General features: G+C 36.0%; 2 protein-coding genes across 2 annotated transcripts; both read right to left on the bottom strand.

Annotated features, from left to right (window-relative positions):
• Nucleotides 1–10,631: 10,631 nt before the first annotated feature.
• On the bottom strand, nucleotides 10,632–18,187 carry LOC113727593 (probable E3 ubiquitin-protein ligase LUL4). Its single transcript, XM_027251843.2, has 4 exons — nucleotides 17,452–18,187; nucleotides 11,628–12,135; nucleotides 10,978–11,080; nucleotides 10,632–10,870 (listed from the first exon to the last, which is right to left on the bottom strand). The coding sequence occupies exons 1-4, from the start codon at nucleotides 18,030–18,032 to the stop codon at nucleotides 10,860–10,862; spliced, it is 1,203 nt and encodes a 400-aa protein (XP_027107644.1). The 5' UTR covers nucleotides 18,033–18,187; the 3' UTR covers nucleotides 10,632–10,859.
• Nucleotides 18,188–18,422: 235 nt separating this feature from the next.
• Nucleotides 18,423–22,307, bottom strand: LOC113724589 (uncharacterized). Its single transcript, XM_027247476.1, has one exon. It carries the CDS (start codon nucleotides 22,305–22,307, stop codon nucleotides 18,423–18,425), a length of 3,885 nt encoding a protein of 1,294 aa, XP_027103277.1.
• Nucleotides 22,308–24,277: the final 1,970 nt, after the last annotated feature.

Below are 24,277 nucleotides of genomic sequence, written 5' to 3'. Positions count from 1 at the left end.
CACAACGAAAGCACTTTTCTATTTTCTGTTGGGCTTTTTCGAGTTATCATGTCAAAAGTATTTTGTTCCATTCGAGAACCAGGCTGATCATCTGGAAAGCAACAGAGGGACTTTTATGAAACGATCCCTTTCTTTTGTTAATTCCCTTCCTTTTTTTTTATTTAACCAAACAACGATTTAATATATGTGAAATAAAAAAGTAACTGAAAAATATATTTATAGAAAACGTTGACATTCTTTTGGTGGAAAATGACTTTCCAAACAAGATCGATTAAGAAACTTACCTCCTAAAAAAATGATTAGTTAAGAATAGCCTATCTCTTTAACCTTTTTTATTTTCTTTCTATGGGTAGGTGAATTACTTGTGCATGATGTAATTTTTTTTCTATCATATAACTACATGTTCCATATTCAAGATTCTGGGATGAAAATCCTAAGCATTAATCTACTCAAAGAAAAAAAAAATCCTAAGCACTAATCCAAAAAGTGAACAAATTAACAAATCAATGGAAAAAATGAACAAATTAATCATGTTCACCGGTCAAGATTTGGTGAAAAACAAAGTGATTTTGGAACTTGCTCAATAATGTCATTCCCAAAAAGCATTTTAATAATGATTCTTGATGGGGCTTGAACATACTAGTGGGGTTTGTGTTCTATATTTTGAAAGAAAAAAAAATTATGTCCCCATTCAGATCTCTTTTACAGATAAAGGGGTGTTTTCAAAGGGCAAAAGGAAATTGGACACGATTTTCTTCACGGGTTAGGCTTTTAAGACCAAATAATGATTTGGTTGCCAAAGAGGGTCCGATCTTAGAGGCAAAGAAAAAATGAAAATCATTGCTCAACAACTTTTTTTTATTTTAACTTCTTGTGCCTTGGCTGTTAGTGCTTGTCTGCATCAACAGGGAATGTAACAAATCCTGCAATTACCTTTTGTTCCCTATTTTATACATGCACATAGATATTTGCTGATTATTTCCTTTCCTCAAAAATCTGAAAAAAGAAACAAGAGATAGTATAAGATTTATATACACAAAAAGGACTCGAATTACCAAGATGAGTCTTGGCAATAGGGAGTGCAAGTGTAAGTATAGTTTGATCTTAATTTTTGTTATGCCTAAGTTACCTTCATGTCTTTTAATTAAAGTTATTGCATATGACACTAAAAAGAAAAATGAAAAGTTTCAATAAATTACATCTCAAAAATATCGGTAATTAAAATTAAAAACTATCAACTTACATCTATATTCACCAATTATTTTCTTTGTTTCCAATTATTGTATGTGTTAAAATTATCCCCAATTATTATATTCTTATGCGTGATAATTAAAGTTAACTATATTTTATATACATATTGGTTTAGAAGAAAATCACAATTAATAAGAAGACAAAAGATTATAAACAGTTAATGAGAAAATAAAAGGTTAAATTGATAACTAAATTCACTATATTATGTCATATTGACTAAGAAAATTTCAAAAAAAAATTGTAGATAGTTATAAAAAAATATAACAGAAAAGGTTTACAACTACAAAAATTGATAAATATTTATTATATCCAAATCCTAATGTTTTAATATGTATTTTGATGAGTTTTTGTTGTATACACTGGATTGACAAAACATAGAAAATTTCCTCTTCTTACCGCACAATCCAAGTAAAATATGCAATAACTTAGTTTAAATATGATAATCTTTGATCTTCAGAATTCAATAAATTTTTAATTAATTTGTATATAATAAATGTTTTCTACAACTAGCAATTGTTTAATTTTGTTTATCACATGGTTTCTTAGTTAATATTTTACCAACAACTTAGTTTAAATATGATAATATTCCATCTTCGAAGTTTTTATAACTGTAGAATGCACAATAAACTTTTAGTTGCTTTGTACACAATAAACATTTTATACAATTACCAATTGCTTATTTTTGTTCATTATATTGTTTCTAAGTTTATATTATGCCAATAATAAAAGTTTTGCACAAAAATTTAATATATTAAAGGTTTTATATTTTGAAAAATATATTCACGTGCAAAGCACGTGAGTTATTACTAGTGAAAATAAAGATGTAGTAATCAACCATAATTTTACATTTTGTCAATTCTTTAAACATCCCACCAATTACCCTTCGCACTTCACAATGAATTGATAGCAGTGATATAATTTAGAGTTAATCACATTTTATCCCCTTAAAGAATACCCCATTTTTCAGCTTACCCCATAACCTTTAATTTTGCTCACTTAATCCCCTTTAGGACAAAATTGCCCTTGCATTATTTTGACTTTTTATTTACCTTGTTTTCCTTTCTTTTATTTTTTTTCTCTTTCTTCTTTATTCAATTCTTCCTCTTTTCCACAAAAATTTTCACCTTAATGATTGAAATTAAAAAAGAGGAATTGCAGAGATCTATCTTCTCCTTAAATGATTAAAAAAATATTCAAATCACTTTCCTAAAATACAATTTTTGAAGCCTTTCAATTCTTTTAATTTTGGGTTTTCCTCTTTCCTTTCTAGTTTCTCATTTTATTCTCAAGAAAATATCATAAGATGAAATTGTTTTCCTTTCTTTTATTTCTTTTTCTCTTTCTTCTCTCTCTCATCCTTCCCAATAGAAATTCCATTTCAACGAAAATTTTTGTTTTAAGTTTGTAATTGTATATTTTTGGGTGAAGGTTTAAAAAGGCATCAAAAACTAATTTTGATTTTTTGTATGATGCCAAGTGTCACAAATATCAATTGATAATTATTAATCAGGTCACAATTTCATCTTAAGATATTTTCTAGGAAATAAAATGAGAAATTAGAAAGAAAAGAGGAAAACCCAAAATTAAAAGAATTGAAAGGCTAAAAAAATTGTATTTTAGGAAAGTGATTTGAATATTTTTTTAATTATTTAAGGAGAAGATAGATCTCTGCAATTTCTCTTTTTTAATTTCAATCATTAAGGTGAAGATTTTTGTGGGAAAGAGGAAGAATTAAATAAAGAAGAAAGAGAAAAAGAAATAAAAGAAAGGAAAACAAGATAAATGAAAAGTCAAAATAATGCAAGGGTAATTTTGTCCTAAAGGGGGTTAAGTGAGCAAAATTAAAGGTTAGGGAGTAAACTGAAAAATGGGATATTCTTTAAGGGGATAAAATGTGATTAACCCTATAATTTAAGGGATAAAAATAACGTTAGGGGGTAAATTGACAGCAATTATATAATTTAAGGGGATAAAGTGATAATAACCCTAAAACAGACTTTTTATATATATATTTTTCAAATGTGGGCACTTTAAATTTTTAAAGATTTAACCGACCATACTACTAAAAAAGCCTTAATTCCAATATATAATTGTTCTATGGGTGCTGTTTCTTTTAGTTATTTTAGTGTGAAATGAAAAATTTCAGTTCACAGCTACAGATGATGAATTGATTTGTAGTGTGATGAAAGAAAGATTTGTCCCCTGCCGACTTGAACTTGTACAGTTCAAATTGAATATGTGTGATGATTTCCACATATGGATTGTGTTGAATGTTGGATGGGAAATTTTCAATTGCTGATCTAGTTGATATGAATCATATGTTATATCATAAGGACTATTTAAGAACCTAATTTACGAGATGAAGGGCATATTCTTCTCACGTAAAGCTTTTTGAAGGATAAATTAAGTTGAATTGAAGCTAAAAAATAATAATAATAATAATAAAGTACTTCGAATCAACTGACTATTTTTTGTTTAGCTTAGATTTACAAATCCTCTAATAATTTTGCATAAGGTGCTGGACATACAAAAACGTGTACAAGGTGAAAAGATGATAAGGACTCAGTACAATTGTACATTGTTCGATTCTGTCCAGTCGTTATATATGCTTAAATTTTTTATGTATAAATACATCATAATGTTATACTGAATGTTTGTCAAATATTTTATTCATGCACACAACTTTTACTCCGAATACAGCAATGTAATATAATTATATATCAAGTAATGTGAAAAGTAAAATAATAGGATCAAATTGTATCAAAGCCCAACTGCCCTCTCGCAAAAAGAGTTCATTCCTTGAGAAAGAATTTGCTAATAACTCCGTAAAAAGCTTAGGAAACTTTAACTTAGTTTAAAGAGTTGGCTGCAATGAGATATATCCGTTTGAATTAGAGTTTGTGGGAATTTTATTGTTGAAAGAATTACTATAATAATGTGATGTATATTAAAAAAAATTTGTTGAATTTAAATAATTACCCTCACCGTCCATAAGTCAAATTTGAAGAATCCACATATATAAAATGTGGCTTTATATTTGTCAAATTTTGATGCGTTAAAGTCTAAATCGACCATCCTACTCGAGAAAACCCTAACACCACTACGGCTCTAAAGTTCAGACCGACATGGACTACCACAATTCAACTTGAACAAGAAATCAAACTTAAAGACATGATGGACGGCGTTGAAAAGTTCAGTGGGAAAGCTCCACTTGCTACCCACTTGATTAGATATTGACTTATAGTATAAGGGCTTACTCTTCTCATGTAAAATCTTTCAAAATGACAAAGTTGAGTCAAAGGGAAAAAAAAAAAAAAAAAACCTCACGCGAATTTTGTGACTAGTTTTTGCTTCAGTGTAGAGCTATATACGTATTGATGACAAAAATTTTATGTTGGTCGACATGTCTAGTAGGCTCTATTTGGCCATTTTTTTTAAAAAAAAATAAGTTTTTTAAATACAATATTACAGTAATATACAATAACTCAAAAAATTCTCATTCATACAATATATCAAATATTTCAAAAAACTTTTATCGTAAAAATTTTTTCGTATACACTGCTACAGTAAGATTTTTAAAAATATCTCCGAAAATAGCTAATCCAACAGAGTCTAGTTCAAAACCAATGAGAGAATTTCACGTGCATTTATAAGAGTTTCACTTGACTCCATATGCACATACGAGTTGACTCAACTTAATACATAAATTAACAAGTAGAGTCTTTATACGTTAGCATGAAACTTTTGGGCTCATAAGTATGCTTAGTAGTCAGTCCAAACCGTCATAAGACTTCTGACATGAGGCAATTTGTTGCAATCTTTTCTAATTTTTGCATATGGTCCACGAAACTTTCATCCCTTGTGAAAGAATTTGATAGTAATTACAATCTATGAAATTTTAGCAAGATCTTAATTGGCTGTGAATTGTCCTAAAATTAAGGTTCAGCACTAATGTATCCCCCACGCACGTTAAGTTGCACGTGACACATAGTTGACCACTGTGAATCTTGTCCCGAAGTTCCGTACTTTCGTTTCCATCTGTAATATGTTTATCAAATCCAACTTAATTTCATAGATTCTCGTGGTTTTGGGTTTGAATCTTATCCTGAATTTAAACTTTCGTGACTTGTCTGGGATCGTTGCGTTGGGCCGTGGTTCTAAGGGTTCGATTCGGAACATGTTCCGGATTACCCCAAAAAAAAAAAAAATCGAACTTAATTTAAAGAGTCAGCTGCAACACAATGAGAGAGATTATTATTGGCTAAATTTTCAAAACGTAAAAAGTTTCCATTTGATGATATACAGTTATAAAGAATCCCAAGCTCAATCCCACTTGGTTCAGTGTTGGTGCATATATAGTCTTTGTTATGAAACTGTTAATCCAATGAAGTAAAGGGGATTAGGTCATGATCATTCCAAAGCACCACTGGACAGGAAGCAAATCTCCTGAAATCTTGCATTAATGAAACTAATACTGCAGCCAATAGTAGTGCATTTGTAGACAGAATTTGGCACCCAATAAGGGGTTTGAGTTTGACCCTTCTCGTGATAGGATTTAAAGAATTCATGTGGATGATATGTGCCCATTGATTAAAGAGTGCTGAGACGAAGAACCAATGAAAAATCAAGAACATTAATAAATGATCAAATTGTCCATTTATTTACTACTGAAATCGTGAATGGAGTGTGGACTACACTACAGTACTGTGTACTGAGACAATTCAGTTCTGTTGTTGTGCAGCAGCAAATTTATTCAAGTTTTCAACCACCACTGTGGCCAACAAAGTAACAAACCTGACAGATCCCATATCTTATGTTTGGTAGAAATACATCTTGTCTGGATAGACTGGCTGGTCAACTCCATTCCACATTTCTGAAGATAATAATATTTGAAGAATCATCTTTACAGTTTTCAAAATCCAATCAATGACAGAAGCCCTTCAATTCCTTCCCATCAGAACAACAGCTTCTTCTCTGCTAACACGTAACCCAGATTGCCAGATCCTGGAATTCTTTCTTTTCATGACTCTTTTTCTTCAAGAATATATATATATATATATAGTTTTGCTGCTTCCAGAGCAGTGAGTAGAATAAATACAAGGTGTTGGATAAAACGACAATGACAAGAGCTTTAAACATTTTTTTTTTCAGTTGGGAGTGTCCGGCTTGCACCCGACTAGTCCTTCAATCCCGAGGAGAGCGGACCCTACCGATTCTCAAGAAATTACACCGAATTGCTGAGTTCGGGATCGAATCCAGGCCGTCTCACCCTAATGAGGGCTACACGACCACCCGAGCAACTTGTCGGGGCCAGCTTTAGACCAATTTGCTTCCATACCGTACAGTATATTACTATATATGCAACAAAAATTCTTTCAAACAAAGATGTTAATTAAGAGGATTATTGCACGAGGAAACGAGATTAAGGACTCTTACCCTTCAACTGGGAAATTTTTAATGTAAAGATTAATTCTCAAGTTCTAGTTGAGCTAAATTCTCAAGTTTTAGTTGAGTTAATTGGGGTGTTTAACATTCTAACCACTAATGAGTTAATTATCGTCTCTTGGAAAATTAGAATGATAAACCGTATTATAGAGGTCTTATCGTACGATGGAGGGAAAATGAAGCTAACAACTTTGAATTAATTCTTGCTTTCATAACAAATTTTAGATCCACACATATATTTAGTGGGGTTTTGGGGAGTAATTGGGAGACAAGAAATGGAAGCAAAGGATTAACAAAATCAAATCTATTGAATATGTAACAAACTAATCTTAATACATAATTTACCACTTATCAACTCAATTAGAAAAGTTACCGGTTGAATGAGATTTAAATTATTGGATTATCAAGTTGCTGGCACAAGATTCAAAAGGAGATTCTTGAATTGGATAAGGAATTAGGAACCTCTTATCAAATGAGACACTAGGCTTTAACTGTTCAAGAATGAGCAATCAAACAAAATAAATCTTTCAAAGTTGCAATATCGACAAGACTACTCTGATGTTTAACTCTCACAAAAGTCACACTTTCTTTTACCAAACTTTATTTTTATTTTTTATTTTTGGAATTAAAGATAACACTTTTCCTTTGGTGCGATCCAAGCTGACAAGCATTATTTATTTCCAATTCTAATCATTACCCAATTAACTACGGTAGCTATAGTGAACAAAATATACTAGTACTGTTTCTGTTTATCCTTTTTTGATCATTAAACCCACCCTGCATTGTGGAGGATAACAAAGAAGACAGCGACATACTCAAACCTAATGAAGGGCCATAAATCGTCAACCAACTTTAGTACTTGACCAATTCAATTGGATTACGCCCTCAATCAGCCCTCTCCATAACTTGATCTTATCTGGTTTTGAGAGCTGGTTCTTCCCATTTAACAGCTCCAGAAACCACAGTTTTGATATGGTGCTTATAGCTAGGACATAATCTAATACTGATTGGAGCTCATTTACCGGGTAGCTGAGATGATGTTGATCGGTTTAGAATCAGAATCATACACTACACTGATTCAATCTCTTGTAATTGTAACAGGGAAGAAAGTGGCTTGCTCAAAGTTAATGAATGGTGATGGTAATGACTCAAAAAGTCACGCCGCAGCTTGACAAACTCGGTTGGGGTTAGGTCCATCACAACTTCATCAATAGCATGACCTCTCTCGTGTTTCATCTTGTGCGCGTCAGAGCTCATTTGTGGTTTGACACGCAAGTCTTGAGTCCCATTTTGTGTTCTTGAGCTCCTTAGTCGTCGCACAGTTTATGAATTGTGTTGATTAGAGCTCGTTTGTCATCCAAAACATAGTGTGGTGGTTTAAATGACTCATCAATCACATTCATTGAACATTAGTGACATGCAATGCTTTGTTTGGATATTAAATTTTGTCAAATACTATTTCGCTTGCATCATAAATACATTTCCTAATCCATCTTTTTATATTTTCAACCATCTTTTTATGTCACATGCATCGCATCACAAAAAAAGTTACAGTAATTATTTCAAATAATACTCTATTCAAATAATATTATTGTGTGGTGGTTTTAATAACTAATCAATCACATTCATTGAACGGTAGTAACATGCAAGGTACTACTACGACTTTGGATAATTGTTTTCAGGTATTCTTAGTAGAAATTTACTGTACCAATTTTTTTTTTAAATATAAATCTATATATAAAGTGGAAAAATAGTTGAGAAAAACATATTTGTAGTTTTTAAAAACATGTGCTCTTTGGATACACATCAAGTTGAGTCGAGTTAACTCAACTCAATATTACTGGACTCGAAACAGACTCGAATTCGAATTTACTCGAACTTAGAGTTTTCTAAGAACATACTCTTCAAATGCACGTCAAGTCGACTTAATAGCACCAGATTCGAACTCGAGTGTGAACTTAGTTGGACTCGAACTCGAACTTACTCGAATTCACATAAAAATGAAATATTTCTTAAACTAGACAAAATATGCAGTTTACTCTAATAAATATAAAACATAATTAAATAAATGTATGTTATAAGGCTCAAAAAGCCTTCCAATAAAATTATTTTCAAATTCAAACTCAACTTAAAGACTTGCTTGAACTCAACTTGAATTCAGTGTCGATCAAATTGCGCTGCTCATGAGTGTTGGCAAGCTCGCTCCATTCGTTTTCAGCCCTACCCTTGCCTAGTTGTGTAACTACTGGACAAGTGCCAGAGGCATCAGGAGACAGCTTTATTTATGGCTGCAGTGTGATGCATACAAGTGATTTGTTATTTTTTTTCCCTCGGTATCCTCCCCACGAAGGCGGCCCCTGTCGGAGCCAGGGCCGAGCAACGCCAAAATTAGGTTTTAATTATGGGCATGGTCCACCACCAGTTCAATGGAGCAGGTTCATTAGGAAGAATAATGAAGCCCCGTGACAATTGACAAGTTTGTCATGGTCCAAACCCATTCTACCCGATATGACTGTTGAGGACCCAGTTTTCAGATTACCAGAAAGTACATCAGGAATGGAATGGGACCCCCAAGCCAATTACCCTCCATCTACCATTAAATCATCAAAACTAGTAGTTGTAAATTTTTAAGCCACAAACAATTACCTCCTTGAAAATTCAATTTTTTTACGGAGACATATGGTAATTATTTATGTCTAGATGAGATAACATTAGTAAATTAACAAAAATATCCTTTGAATTCAAAATATACTTTTGATAGATGTGTATTGAAATTTTCAAAAGTTGCCTTTTTCAAATGACAATGCTGAAAAGCATGTGCTAAATTTGAAGTGATGACTCTTATTTTGAGACATTAATAAAATAAAAAATGATAATAATAATGGAACGGAGGAAATACAAACTACTGTAATAAAAGATGGGATATGAATTTCAAAGATCATGAAACCTCTTCATGTACTTTTCTAATGGTCTCTATAGGGCATAAAAAGCCTTACCACTCCACAAGCCTATAAATTAGTGAGTTACTAGTTTGAATTGCTATTTTGAGGAATTTTTTTACTAAAAAAATGTATGATAAAAATTTAATGTATATAAGATAAAAAAATGATTGAAATTATGCTCACAAAAAATGTAAAAAATTTTCTACGAAAAACCACAATCCAAACAACGAAAATAGGGAAAACATGATTTTATAACAATCCAAACATGATGAAAACCAACTCATACACAGTTGTCTTAGATGTTACAGCATAAAGAAGACGAATTGAAAGTAAAAACAAAATTGTACAACATTATGCTGTTGTGAGGGTGCATTATATGTTTGTGTGCGCGTGCTTGTTTGTGCTGTCGTGATGAACTGATGAGCTAACAAAAAGAAAAAGGAGATTCAGTTCTTGGCAAACTGCAGTCATGCAGGGAACTGCAAGCAAAACTTATAAACCAAGCCCAGACAGAAATAGGCAGAATGTCAATTCTTTTACTTTGATTTTCTTTCTATCTGTCATTTCTTTGGTCAGCAAAGCTAAAAAAAGACTACATAGACAAGGACCAAGGCACTGCAGCACTTAGGGAAGAAGAATCAAACTTTTACCTATGCCAAGAACAAACAAAGGTAACAAGATCCAGACACTCAACCTGGGGATTATAACCGATTCCTTTCACTTTATCTCTACTCAAAAAAAAATTATGTTCCCTTCACACGTGACAAGTTCCTTTTCTTTTTTTTTCACAGTATTCCAGGCTTTTGTCACCTCAGACTGAAGACTAAAAATGTTTCAGTCAACCTTTAAACTTTACTTCTTCGGCAAATATTCCCAGCCAAGTATTCTTCTTTCATAACGTACCCATTGACTGCTTACTGATCCAGGAAGCAACGATTTGCACTCTTGCTCGGTTAAACATGTTAACATGGCAAAAAGGAAGCCAAACAAAAGTTTTCTGAACAAATGAGAATATATAGAGAAAGCTATATATAAATCAAGAAATAAAACCAAAGAGAATCAATTATTCCTCTTTATTCAATATACAAGCGCTAAAAACCAGAATGCCCCGAATGTCAGGTGTATTTGGTACTCTGCCAACCCACTCGTACAGAAGCTCAAGTCACCTGTGAAATATTCTTGTGATTTTGTACAGTTACAGGTTCCCTTGTGAAAACCAGCTCATGAAACAGCTACCAAAGGAAGCAGAAAGCAAGTCAATTAAAAGGTTATTTTGAAGGTAAACAATGCAAGAAAAAGTAACAGATATCGATAGGTTACGCAAACATCTGGTTATTACCTTCATCAACCTTAATCTCCAGAAGTTCCTCGATGGGCTGGCGGCATATAGGACACTTGTTTGTTTGCAGCCTCAATTCTTTGGCACACTCACTGCACATACACTGAAAATGCAAGACATGTGTTAAAGAAGTTGAAATGCAAGAGAAATATTAAACAAGACATATAGACCAGAAAGGAACATGATGGATCAAGAGGAGACAAGCGTGATAGTCTTCCGTGATTAGACTATGTATTAACTTCTTTGGTTGCATTCACATAAATTTCCATCTTTGCTCCTTTTCTTTCAAAGCACTGGAGATTAGATGGGCTGGTATTGGAAACATGCTTCCTACTAAGAGTTTTTTGCCTCTGCACAAAAATCTCAATAAGCAAGCTATGCAGATTAATTAGATCATAAAATTAAACCAATTAAGTGTTTGATTTTTGTGTGCCCAAAAGACCACCTGCCAGCCTCGTTTATGAGCCGACCCTAACCCAATATCATGAGAAGCAAAGCCCCGCAGGCCCCAAGAAACTTTTCAGCATTCTTAGCACAGAAACTACTTAAATGAAGTAGCCTAAAACTACAATGCTTCTTTCTACTTAGCAGAAAAACTTAGATGTAACTTGAACCTCTGAACAAGAAAAGGGTATAAGCAAAATGCTTACCATATGCCTACATGGTAAAACTGCTGTGTCCTTTGGATCAGTCATGCAAATGACACATTCTTTTCCCAAGTCCTTGTCATTTATAGCTTGTTCATCTGAGTTACTGATGCCAAAGATCTCCCGCAGCTCATACCTAATTTCCTCTATCCACAGAATCTGCTTGATTACTTTAACCTGGAAATGGTCATCATTGTTCTTCTCTATAACCGCCTGAGTAATTTGCGCATGAGGAGATGTATTCACTGCTTCCTCATTGAGCTGATCTTCCATCAATGTCGACGACAAACATGATTGTGCTGATATCACAAGAGGGAAAACATCTCCTGCAGATGGCTTTGATAAGTCATCTATATCAAAGAACCCAAGATCAATTCCACTTCCTGAAGGCTGGCAGAATTTCTGACCCAATCCTTTCTGGAAAGGAATTTTCATTGGCACATACATCTCAGGATGGACAGGATTGAATGTACATTTGGTTCCTTCCTTTGCAAAATAGTAAATGGTGATACTGTAACCAAAGAACAAGAAACAATGCCTTTAAGATGGAACTCAGACAAATAATAAAACAAGTGAAAATTTATTCATCAGAGAAAATTGAAGTTCAGAATCCAAAATCGTGAAAGAAAAACAATCAACAGTTAACAATATGCAGATAACTCCAAAGATTTCACAAGTTTGTTGTCAACACTCAATAGATGACCAAAGCTCAGACTTCAGGAGAAAGATATGAAGACCACTTCCCCCAAAATTTCAGACACAAATAACTCAACAAATGGTAAATAAAGAATTCTTAAGAAAACACAGAGACATTTGATTTTTGAAAGGACAGAAATGAACCAGAGACACCCTGCCATCTCTCAGTATTGTAATAGATAAGCCAAGAAGATTTGGAGATTCCTATAGTTCCAAATATTAGAAGGAAAGTATTAGAAAGGTTGCGTGGTGCGCCAAAAACCCATTTCACTTGCTAGCTAGTGTAACCCAAGTAAAACAGGAAAACAGTCTTCCCTCATCAGAGAGTAAAATACAAATTTCTGAAACTAACTTTCAGAATTTCGCAATGATTTCCTAGACTACTGTTTCCTAGACTACTGTTACTGTACTCACTCAATAATCTCAAAGGTGCTAATTTCCTGAAACCATAGGTATCTATACCTAAGTCTCCACAAAGGAAATGAAAACATGCACAGCACATTGAAGTTCAAATTCCAGGAAATCCAGCATTGTGCTTGTGCAAGCGGATGGAACCAAATAAATCATCATATATCAAATCTCAATTAAGCCAATATGATAATAATGGCTCAGTAGAATTTCCATGAAAGAACAGTGGAAGTTTGATTGCATCAACTTAAACTGTATTCTTGAAAGCAAAAGGATCAGGAGACATGGTAAAAATGCTCAATAGGCAACCTATTCGAATCTGACCACCAGTGCACAAAATGATTCAGCTAGCTAAGATTCTACCAAATTTATACCTGGCGAATTTGGATATGCCCTCCAACTTCTTGTCAGAAGAACATTAAAAGAAAGTGTGGAATTATTCAAAAAGTCGAAGACAATTCCATGTTCCCAATAATAAAGTCGGACAGGGGATGTATACCATCTATCAGTATAAAAAAGAGCACCAATATAGGGCTACTTAAGTCTCAACAGCTACACATGGACAATCATCCCATGCATTAGGCACAAAGCTGAAATTTAAGTGGATTCAGTAGAACTCTTTGTTATACTAGGCCGTTGAACTTTTGTGCAGGAGACTATTCCAGGATCAGCACACTGTCAAGTTGCTTATAGACAAGTAGCTATTTATATCTACACGTATAGATTAATATTAATATTGCAACAGTGAAGGTTCCAAATTTTGTTCCTATACTACTAGTGCACTGCATTTATGCAATGTAAATTAATTTGTGATAAAGTTTTCTACAATTTGCCTATCAAGATACAACTTGAAAAGAATCTTTTATATCAGCCAAATTTTGGCTGAAGCTTATGTAACCACGTAAGCCAAATCTAAACCATGGCATTATAAATTTGAGTGAATCAAGTTCCTTACAAAAGTTTCTATCGAAGACCACATAAGATGCACCTTCCATCAAGGACAAGCTATCTCACCACTTGTCATCAAGAAAATATATATCAAAGATAATGAGCAGTAAAATCATTACAAGGCAACAAACAGAAAGGGTAAAGAAGTCATCATATAATACACCCTCTATCTCATTTTACATGTGATGGACAACTGCACACAGTTACAGTCTGGCCCATATCCACAGACAATTAATTCCCCTTAAGTGCCATCAAACACTAAAATAGTTCAGTAGAGTTTATTCATGTACTACTTCTGGATACCACAGCAAATAGTGTAAAAGGGATAAAATGGCAAAGTAGTTGTGTTTCTTTGACTTTTCAAACCAAGACAAACACTTTAGGGCATATGGAAATAGTAACCATGATAAATAGCGAAAACTGACAAAATCACTCCAAAAATAGTTCCGTATCCACAGACAATTAATTCCCCTTAAGTGCCATCAAACACTAAAATAGTTCGGTAGAGTTTATTCATGCACTACTTCTGGATACCACAGCAAATAGTGTAAAAGGGATAAGATGGCAAAGTAGTTGTGTTTCTTTGACTTTTCAAACCAAGACAAGCACTTTAGGGCATATGGAAATAGTAACCATGATAAATAGCGAAAACTGATAAAATCACTCCAAAAATACATTCTTTGAGTGCTGAGATAGCTCTTTTCTCAAGAAAAGATGGAGAAAAGAAGGAAATTTTAAAAATGAATTTATCAGTTTGTCAAAAAATTTGTATTGTAGGGAGTAATCTTGAAAACTATTTCTTCTCTTACAAGGTCTCTTATTTATAACAATATTTCAAGTAAAATATCTAAGTAGATCCTAAATGTAAACTAAGTTAATTAAACCATATGCCATAGAATAAGAGATTAAATCAACTAGCCAGCCAAGCAAAATTCAGGAACATTGGTGTGAATGACCCAGATATCTTTATCATACACACACGGTATAATTATTAAGCAATCTAATACAAAATATAAGTACAGTCATGAGATCCTATCCATCTACCTCACCAGTCTATGGTCAGTCTAAAATGAGCCTGACTCAAGATTGAGACCAAATACAGCTTTCAGACCAAGAAGACCAAATACAGCTTTCAGACTCAACTAGCTAGCCAAGCAAAATTCAGGAACATTGGCATGAATGAACCAGATGTATTTATCATACACACAGTATCATTATTAAGCAATCTAATGCAAAATATAAGTACAGTCATGAGATCCTATCCATCTACCTCACCAATCTATGGTCAGTTGAAAATGAGTCTGACTCAAGATTGAGACTAAATATAGCTTTCAGACTAAAAGGAACTTGATAACTATGCTCAATCCTGCTATTAAACAACCTGAATCATTAACATTAAACTTCTTAAAAGGATTAACACAATTAACTGATTGTTTGTTAGGGAAGCTTGAATAAGAACACGAATTTCTGCAAGAAGAGATGCTTTGGGCAGGTCAAGTTGCAGCTCATATTAAGTGAGATCTATCTCTTTACTTCTAATAAAAAAACACCATATACATCTTTTCTAGCTATAATTACAGTGTGAAGTGATAAAAAGGGATATATTAATGCTTTTGATCATTGCAGAGTTCAAGAGTTACACCAGTTTGCCCAAAATAGTTTCCTTAGTGAAGAGCTAGAATCTATCATCCACTACCACCTATTATTTATATAGACTTATAATTCTTATCGAATGAATTTACTTTGCAGAAAGAAAGATGTTCAAATCAATATATCTGCTATTCATGTAGGTTCAATATATCTGCTATTCATGTAGGAAAGTACACCATCGTAACAAGAAAAAGAAAATGATTCACTAGCAAGTTAGGGTTTTTTTAAGCATAAACCAGCTGAAGTCATTTAATACTCAATTGTGAAATAGTATGCTTCCATTTATACCATATAGATACAGGTGCTGAAGTTCTACATGGTTCAAGTGGTCAACACCAAATTAACTTGTCCTCTTCTAGATAGTAAACTCATTGGAAACTCACATGCGATAGAGTCAATGTAGAGCATCTTAATGGATGGAACTGAACTTGATGTTCAAGTTCCCTTGCTGAGAGAATATATATACAGCAAGATCTCCAGGATCCAAATGCAAAACACTATTTTCTACTCTGTTTAACTGCACAATCCATTCAAGCTAAAAAACATATATACTAGGGAACAGAAGGACTGGAACTAGACACATCATACCCTGAATGGACTATTACAAGCAATATTGGCAAATAAATAAATCAAATGTTGAAAACGCCACTTCACAATGAAAAGTTCAACAATAACAGTATTTCGATTTCATTAAGTGGCTACAGCAAATAACAACGAAGCATTTGTAGAAATATCCTACACTAGTCTACATTATAAAACGATCTCCTGGTTCCTCTTTCAGACATATAAATCCAAAATTCAGCATGTCACCCTTCTTAGCATAATCAAAATTAAGGATATATCCTTCACAAACTGAACATAGCGTAATATCTCAAGAAGAAAAACAACAAACCAGAATATCACATTCGACATTTTTCACATTCAACAAATTTTTTTCCAAACAATTCGATCCTTGCTAGCATTAAACATTATTCAACAATATGTAATCTAATTGACACGTATTTGATGCAACCAAGCCAAGTTTCTAGTCTTCAAGTTCATGACCCAAACTTATAGGCATTAGTGCTGGTCTCACCTCCCTCTTTCATTTTCTTAGAAAGAGTGGGGAGGTATAGTTTATTTTGTAATTACTTACTGGGGCAAATGATGCAGACTCTGGAATATGTAAGCACATTTTACTACTTTTCTAATTTCACGATGAGCTTCAAGTAGTCTTCTAGTCTTCCCAAAATCAACTTTTTTGCACAAAATGCATAATACCTACAGCTCTATAATTTTAGAGATACAACTTAAATCATGCCCTTACTTGCGGCATAAACAAATTCATAACTTGAACATTCTCGCTGTAAACATACTATAAACTCTAACCAGGATATTGCTCAGTATTATGGTAGTTTTTTTGATCAGTGGATGGTAATTTATAGCCCAGCAGCACTTCTATAGACGTCTGTCTGCCAAAGGACAAGAACCTCATTTTTATTAACAAATCATTGTTGTGCAGCAATAGAACACAAGGAATCCTGCCTCTTGCTAAACATTCTAACACCTTACACAGCCAAAGGACCAACCAAATTCTTGAAAGACCTATCAGGAGTTTCAAATTCTATTTATATGTAGTCTCGTTCTTGCAAAATCAAACACTTAACAATCAACAACCTCATACTAATATTGAGAACCTCTAACATCAATCTTCTGCTACCACCGCCCATATAATGAGGTCATCCGACACTTTTCTTAATTAAAACAATTCAAGCAGATCATGTCCACCTGCTAAAAGACAGCAATCATTTTTTACAACCACAAGTAGCTACATGGAAAAGTACTGATTAACACTCTTATAATTCATCAAGAAAGCCTGTAGCTTTTAATAACTAATTCTACTCAACCAACAACATCCTCCATTCATTGATCTGGATTCTGATCTATCAATTATTATTTCATTGTCTAAATAGCAATGCAGTAGCTTATCAACTACCACACCAATAAATTCGGCTATTTTCATCCAATTGGCATTCATTTCCCCTAGTTAAAGATCAGAATCAATTCCAAAATCCCAAATCATATCAACACAAATCCAAAGTGAATATTGAATAACTCTCAAAAAGAAGATTGCAAATTTCAATACCTTCCATCAACCATGGCATCAAAAGTGAAGGAAACCAAGTGGCAATCTCTGTTCCCCTCATCCACTTCAAGCTTTATAGTATCCTTATGAACGTTCACATCATTCTTGATCTTCTTAGCACTCTGGTGATCCACGTACGGCACCGGAGCAGGCGGCGGAGGCTGCAGGTGCGGCGAGGGTGCCAGCAGCATCGCGGCCTGCGGCGGCCGGAACCACCCACTTCCTTGGCCTCCTACATAGTAAGGATTATGGTAATTAGACTGAGCCCCCATCATATTAACGGGGGGTCTCGAGTAATTGGAATAGTTGTAACTATAGTTGGTGTAATAGGGAGCAGAGGTGGAGGGGTGATAAGGTGGTGGAGGCGGCGGCGGAGGAGGCGCGGTCACCGGCGGATGGAGGGCGGGATATGGGGCATTGGCAGCAAAAGCATAGGTTGATGGTGGGGAGGAAGAAGAAAGCGGTTGTTGTTGGGTTGGTTGGGGTTGCGGTTGTGCCGGCGGTGGTGGCGGGTGCTGAAAGCGGTGGTGGTGGTGGTGGTGGGGATGATTTTGCTGCCTTTTACTCAAAATTTGGCCCATTTTTTTTAATCTTTCTATTTGTTTTACAATCGCTTATCAGAAAAAATTGAAGAAATTATAGAAGAAATCTTGGGGGACAATTGGATGCTTTGCTGCTGCTGGGGATGAAGAAAAGAATTAAGAAGTAGCGGGTTTTGAACGGTAGTAATTATGGTATTTTATTTTTCTTAAATCTTAGAAAAGAAAAAGAAAGATCAAAGTGGGGAGTGGGGCCTACACGCTGTTGGCTGATTTTAAGTCAATGGGGACACAATGAGCTCTATAATTTTATATTTAGAAACTTTCCTCCACTAATTAATTTTTTGTTTACTAGGTCAAGAATTAAGGCTATAGGGTTTTTTTTTTTTTTTTTTCCAAACGATAGAAACTTTTCATTACTTCATCAAAGGATTACAAAACTGGAGCAAAGGCTCCTACATCATTTTTGGCTAAATTACTTAGCCAAACTGGAAAAGAATCAACCCAAGCTATCTCAGACACTAGATTTAAGGCAAATTTTGCCAAATGGTGTGCCACACAATTCCCTTCCCTCTTAATAAAAGAGAAGATACAGGACCCAAAACCCTTACTAAGAACCTTAATGTCAAAGAGGACAGCTCCTGCCAGATGATCATTTAAGCTCCCCTCTCTGATTTGATCAATAATTCCCCTGCAATCAGATTGGATAATAATGTTCATCCATCCATTACTCTGGACAAACATGAGAGCTTGTCGTATTGCCGTAGCTTCTTCAACAGCAGGAACTCCCTTCCTACCTTCACAACCAGCCCAAGCACCCCTTAATTCCCCTTTGCTACATCTAGCCACAACTCCCCAACCTACCTTTGCTGCTGTCTGTTTAATTGCTGCATCAGTATTTAAACATAGAAAATCCCCTGAAGGTGGTTCCCCTCTAACCATCTTGTTTTCTTTTTCCTTCCCTACTGCCTCCTCGTCCCTTACTGCTAAATTTGCCATCTGGAATTCTAGCCACTCTTGTACCGCCTTGTTAGCTATCACACCTGGACATCTCCCTTCCCTATTGAACTGTATCTGGTTCCTGGATTTCCATATCTGCCAAAGTACATTAATAGTCAGCTCAACATGCTCCCTACCCTCCTTCCTAGCCTTTGCTTCCATCAAACCACTCCACCACTGCCAAAAATTATGTCTACAAGCCTTCAAACCATCCCAGTTAATTGGGGCAGCTTTCCATATAAGCTCAGCATGCTCACAGAAGAAAAACATATGCTCCATAGTTTCTGTCCCTTCTCCACAACAACAGCACCTATCATTCCCTTGTCCAGTTCTCCTCCTAATTGTTTCATTAACTGGCAATATGCGTTGAAGACACTTCCAAATAAAATGCTTTAGCTTATGCTTAACGTTCAGGCTCCATAGGAACTTCCACACCCCTGATCTGGCTTCATTCCTGCTGCTGCCTTCCTGTTGGAGAAATTCCTTTCTACCTTTGGCCTGAATCTCTTTTGCCACCACATACCCTGACTTCACTGTGTACTCTCCTGATTTAGTCATTATCCAAACTAGCCTATCCTTGGCACCCAAAGCGCTTATTGGAATATTAAGTATTCTTTGACAATCCTCTTCCTCAAACAGGTTCCTCAACAATCCCTTATTCCACCTACCCTCAGAAATCAGCTCATGAACTTTTTGTATATTACAATGTTGAGGCTTTTTTGACCTTATTTTTCCATCCTCCACATCTAGCAGCCACTTATCTTCCCATATCCTAATCTGCTGACCATTTCCCACTTTTTTACGTACCCCTTCTGCCAGTACCTCCCTAGAGCCTAAAATACTTTTCCATATCCAGGAATCCCCTGCATGGATTTTCATAGTCCAGATGGACGATCCTCTAAAGTACTTGCCCCTAATAATCTTACTAACTAACAGGTTAGGCCTTGTCAAGAATCTCCACAGCTGCTTAGCAAGCATAGCATTGTTAAACTGTTGGAGGTCCCTAAAGCCCAACCCCCCTTTCCCTTTTAGCTCAGACAGCCTCCTCCACTCCATCCAATGTATTTTCCTGTTTTCCTCCCTATCTCCCCACCAGAATTTTGCCATTTCTTTACAAATATCACTGCATAGGCCTTTTGGCAGTTTGCAACAACTCATAGCATATGCAGGTAAAGCCAAAATCACAGATTTTAGCAGTACCTCCTTACCAGCATTACTCAGCAGCCTCTCCTTCCATCCTCCCAACCTGTTGATGGCCCTCTCCCTGATGTAGTCAAAGACTTGTCTCTTTGGTCTTCCAATAACCAGTGGCAAGCCTAGATACTTACTCTGCTTAGCCTCCTTCATACCTCCCAAAATATTCAACACTTCACCCTTAACTGAGTTCCCAGTATTCTTGCTAAAGAACACTGAGGACTTTTCAGCATTGATGGCTTGTCCTGAAGCTACTCCATACAACTGCAACAGCTGCATCACATGACCAGCCTCTTCTTTATTAGCTCTGCAAAACACCAATGTATCATCTGCAAAAAAGAGGTGAGACAAAGCTGGGCTCTGCTTAGCAATTTTGAGTCCAGAAAGGTCATGGTTAGACATAGCTCTCTTAAACAAACCTGACAATCCCTCAGATACAAGTAAAAAAAGGTAAGGAGACAGGGGGTCCCCTTGCCAAATCCCTCTTGTAGGTGTAACCAAGCCTCTCTTTTCCCCATTCAAATTAAACGAGTAGACAACAAAAGACATACACTTCCAAATCCAATTTCTCCACTTCTGACAGAAACCCATTTTTTCCATAATTTTTAGCACAAAAAGCCACTCTACTCTATCATAGGCTTTGGCCATATCAAGCTTCAAAGCCATGAAAGCATTTGATCCACATCTTCTGTTATTCAAACAATGGATGAATTCATGTGCAATAACAACATTATCAATGATCTGTCTACCTGGAATAAAAGCTGACTGGTTTTGACTAACACAGTGTTTCAGGAATGGTTTAAGTCTATTGACCAAGATTTTAGAAATTATCCTATAAACCACATTACACAAGCTAATAGGCCTAAACTGGGAAACAGACACTGGAGACTCAACTTTAGGAATCAGAGTGATGATGGTAGTAAAGAGTCCCTGGTAGTACCTATTGATTTCCTCCTCAATATCTGGCTCAGAGACACACCAAGATCCATCTCCTCTTTGCAAACTAGAAATATTATTCCTTCTCCTTCTCTCAGCAACACTAGCATGAAAAATTTTTGTATTTTTGTCACCATCCTGCAACCATTTCACTCTGGCTTTCTGCTGCCAGAACACCTCCTCTCTCCTATAAGCCTCCTCCAGCTTCTTTTTAAGCTCCCTCACCCTCCCCTCTTTATTAGCTTGGCCATCTACCTTGGCTTCTGTAATCTTCTGTTTTAGTTCAACAATCTCCTTTTTTGCATTTTTACCCTTGTGCCTATTCCAGTTTAGAATAGCTATTCTGCAGTTCCTAATTTTTTGATGCAACTTAAAAAATCTAGATCCCTCCTGCTGTTTTCCCCATTCCCTGGAAACAATCTCTCCCACCTCCTTATTTTTTATCCAATTCCTATCAAAATAGAACCTTTTTTTCCATTTTCTACCCTTAGGCTCAGTGTCAAGCAGCAACATAGCATGATCAGAGGCATCATTTTGTATATGCAGGCACTTAGCCTTTTCATGCTCTGTTCTCCACTGTCTACTGCACAGAATTCTATCCAGACGTTCCTTTACTTCTCTCCCCTCCCAATTGTTTGACCATGTCCAAGGCATCCCTTCAAAGCCAATGTCAATAAGCTGATTAGTGTTAACAAACTCCCTGAAATTTTGAAAACTTCTATCAGACCTCCTACTACCCCCCCACTTCTCATCATTAGATAGGATATCATTCATGTCACCAGCCATCACCCAATTCTGACCCCAAACACTCATCCTTTCTTCTATAATCCCCCACTGTTTCTCTCTAACCAGATCTTCACTACTAGCATATATACAAATCAACCACCACCTATCTCTATTACCAATCCTCTCTATCAACATTTCAATAGTGAAATCAGTATAAAGAATGTCACCAACCTTCAAATCATTCCTCCACATAACAGCCAACCCACCAGCTGTTCCCACAGGATCCACAACAAACAGTCTATCATATCTAAGCTTTAGCCTTACCTTATTCAACACTTCTTTCTTGTTTTTAGTTTCTGATAAGAAAATCAACTCAGGGGAGTGGAGCTTGACACTCTCCTCTATCTGGGGAACTGTCAAGGGGCTCCCAACACCTCGACAGTTCCACACCAGAGCTCTCATTGGGAATTGGGAGCCCCATTAAGGTAGGACTCCACCACCTCAGACACAAGTTCCATCCCAGTCACACTACTCACAATCTTGCCTCTCTTCTGGTTTTCTCCCTGTTCCAAAATATTTTCCTTATCCTCACTCTCCCTCAGCTTCCTTTTACCCCCTTCATTGGCACTGGCTATGTCCCCATTCTTATCCCCCAGAGGTATCCTTCTACTAACCTCACGAACTAACCTCTTCCACCCTCTATTTCCCTTATACTTCCTCCCTCTCATATCTATACTACCAACCTGCTCCTGCTTTCCTGTCACAGGGTCACTCTCCTTATCCCCTCTATCCCTTTCCTTGCTGTCAGTATCGAGTCCATCAATCCACATGGAGTCAAACAGTTCCTTATCACTCATCCCCCGTCTCTGGCTATTCTCCTGTACTTCCTCCTCAGAGATAAAAATCAGACCCTCAGTGACTTTACTCTTCCCCTTAATAACATCTCCCCTCTTTTTTTGCTCAGGCTGCAGGCTCTCCTTCTTAATATCTTCTAAAACCACCCCTTGGTCCCTAACCTTTTTTATTTCTGTCCCCACTGCCACTGGACCCTTCTCCTTAGTTTCCTTACTCCCTTCTACTACTGTATCAACATTAACCTCCACCAGCTTCCAGGGCAGACAGAGCTGCTCCTGCACCCTATCCCCCCACCCCTTAGCCACCTGTGGCCCTTCACCACCCATACTCTCCTCCCTACTGGAAGTATTCTGTTTCCTAATAGGGCTCCTCGCATTACTTGCTCTAAGCCAAGCTCCATACTGATTCTCCTTATCCATATTCACTTCCTTCACTCTACAGCTTTTCTCATTATGCTCCATAACCCCACAACAATAACAAAAATCAGGACATTTCTCATATTTGAATTCTATCCATCTAGTCCTACCCCCTAGCTTAACTGTGGTTCCTCTCAACATTGGCTTAGTTAACTCCATCTCAACCAAAATTTTTAAGTGTTTTCCTTCCTTACCCCCACCATTAGGAATAATCACCTCCTTAACAGAACTGAAAACTCCCCCAATTTTCCTCCCAATGTCCTTAGTAATCCAATGTATAGGTAAATTCCACAGCTGAACCCAAATCCAAGTCCTATTAAAAGCTTCCAAGTTCTGCTCTAACCCCTCCTCCCATGGTAACACTACTAAAGGCAAATTATCATATACCCATGGCCTTCCTCTCAGCACCCTATCCATTTCCTGGTTATTTCTGAAAATAAACTGGAACAAATTAACCCCTAGCTCAACAACTCTCAGGTTTCTGGCGAACGGCCACATATTATTTGTAAAACTCTTTATACCCGCAATGTTCGCAGTCTTCTCCCCCCCCACCCTTCCAATAATGCTCAATTGACATTCAACTACCCCCTGAGCCAAGTCCTTACCATCTAATTCCACTCCCTCAGCCTCCTCCTCTGTCAGAGCAAATTTCCTCAAAATTTCCTCCAAGACCTCAGTCATCCTGAACCACTACCAGTGAAATCCCCAACTGAACACAGACCAAAAGAAACAATACCAGTAACCTGTCCAAACAGAAACAGAAGCAACCAGAAGCAACAAAGACCAACAGCAAAACGGCAACAAAACAAACACTACCGAACACACCACAAAACACAGATAAGGATACTTAGAAAAACAAGACGAAGCAAAACGAAAATGCAAAACAGAAAAGTCACCTATAAGCGGAGACTATAGTTATGGAAGAAAAAGAAGAAGTAGGACATACGAACGAGCTGGAGGATGATAACAATAACGCAACCTCCGCAGAAATCTAGCATTGCGCAGAGTACCGCTCACAGAACCACATCCAAAGAAACAAAGTAGAATTAGGCCGACAAACTCATGATAATCAACTTTTTTCACTGAATTCACCATTGCAGCAACATAGGTGTGGATCGAAAACAAACAAAACTGAGTTAATTTGTTTTGATTTGTATTTTA

This window comes from Coffea arabica, chromosome 2c (genome assembly GCF_036785885.1).
Source record: "Coffea arabica cultivar ET-39 chromosome 2c, Coffea Arabica ET-39 HiFi, whole genome shotgun sequence".
In the NCBI taxonomy this organism is placed as follows: Eukaryota; Viridiplantae; Streptophyta; class Magnoliopsida; order Gentianales; family Rubiaceae; genus Coffea; species Coffea arabica.
This window is presented reverse-complemented; position numbering and strand designations above follow the sequence as displayed.